This window comes from Meleagris gallopavo, chromosome 24, assembly GCF_000146605.3.
Source record: "Meleagris gallopavo isolate NT-WF06-2002-E0010 breed Aviagen turkey brand Nicholas breeding stock chromosome 24, Turkey_5.1, whole genome shotgun sequence".
Lineage (NCBI taxonomy): Eukaryota > Metazoa > Chordata > Aves > Galliformes > Phasianidae > Meleagris > Meleagris gallopavo.
Window position 1 is genome coordinate 3,051,164 of NC_015034.2, and position 1,217 is coordinate 3,052,380.

At 57.3% G+C, this 1,217-nt stretch overlaps 1 protein-coding gene across 1 annotated transcript in view; it reads right to left on the reverse strand.

Annotated features, from left to right (window-relative positions):
• Positions 1–6: 6 nt before the first annotated feature.
• Positions 7–1,217, reverse strand: part of TGFA (transforming growth factor alpha) — a 7,609-nt gene continuing 6,398 nt past the window's right edge. Inside the window, exon 5 of the mRNA XM_010723182.3 lies at positions 7–94. Within this exon, the coding sequence (XP_010721484.1) occupies positions 87–94 (8 nt within the window). The 3' untranslated portion in view covers positions 7–86. The remainder of the gene's footprint in view (positions 95–1,217) is intronic.

Sequence of the window (1,217 nt, forward strand, 5' to 3'; positions counted from 1 at the left end):
AAAAATGGGGGAAACCAAAGGGGAAAAATGGGGGAAACCAAAGGGAAGAAGCGGTGTCTGTGTCCCACTGGGATGTGTTGGCTCCGTCAGACAACTGTGGGGGAAGGAGAGGGGTTATGGGGTTCCTGCATGGGAGCTGGGTCATAGGGTCCCCATGGTATTCCCAGTCCCGTGTCCCCATATTCTTGTGTCCCTACAGTGTCCCCATGGTGTTTGCACATCCTGGAGTCCCTACAGTGTCCCCATGGTGAGCCCAAGTCCCCATGATCTCCCCACATCCCTGTCCCCGTAGTGTCCTCACATCCCTGTGTTCCCATGTGTCCCCATGTCCCTACAGTGTCCCCATGTCCCTCCATCCCCATAATGTCCCCACAATCCTGTGTTCCCATGGTGTCCCAAAATCCCTGTATCCCCATAGAGTTCCCATGGTGTGCCCACATCCCCGTGTCCCTACAGTGTCCCCATAGAGTCCTAATGTCCCCATACTGTCCCCACACTGTTCCCATGACCCCATGGTGTCCCCAGATCTCTGTCCCCCCACATCTTATGTCCCTATAGTGTCTTCATGATGTACCACATCCCTGGGTCCCCATAGTGTCCCCATGGCATTCCCACATTCCTACGGTGCTCCCATGTCCACAGTGTCCCCACAGTGTCCCCATGGTGCCCCTACATCCCTGTGTCCCCATAGTGCTCCCACATTCCTATGGTGTCCCCACATTTCCTGCATTCCCATGGTGTGCCCACATCTCTATGGTGTCTCCAAATCTCTGTGTCCCCACAGTGTCCCCATATCCCTCTGTGCCCATGGTGTCCCCACATCCCCATAGTGTCCGCACATCCCTGTGTCTCCATACTATTCCCACATCCCCATCCCCATGGTGTCCCCATGTCCCCATAGTGTCCCCACATCCCATTGTGTCCCCATGGTTTCCCCACATCCCCATAGTGTCCCCACATCCCTGTGTCCCCATAGTGCCCCCTTGTCCCCATTGTGTCCCCATGGTGTCCCCACGTCCCTGTGTCCCCACATCCCCATAATGATTCCATAGTGCCCCCACGTCCCCATAGTGTCCCCATAGTGGCCCCACATCCCCATGGTGTCCCCATGGTGTCCCCACACCCCCATAGTGCCCCCACGACCCCACAGTGTCCCCATAGTGGCCCCACGTCCCCATAGTGCCCCACATCCCTATGTCCCCACGTCCCCATGGTGC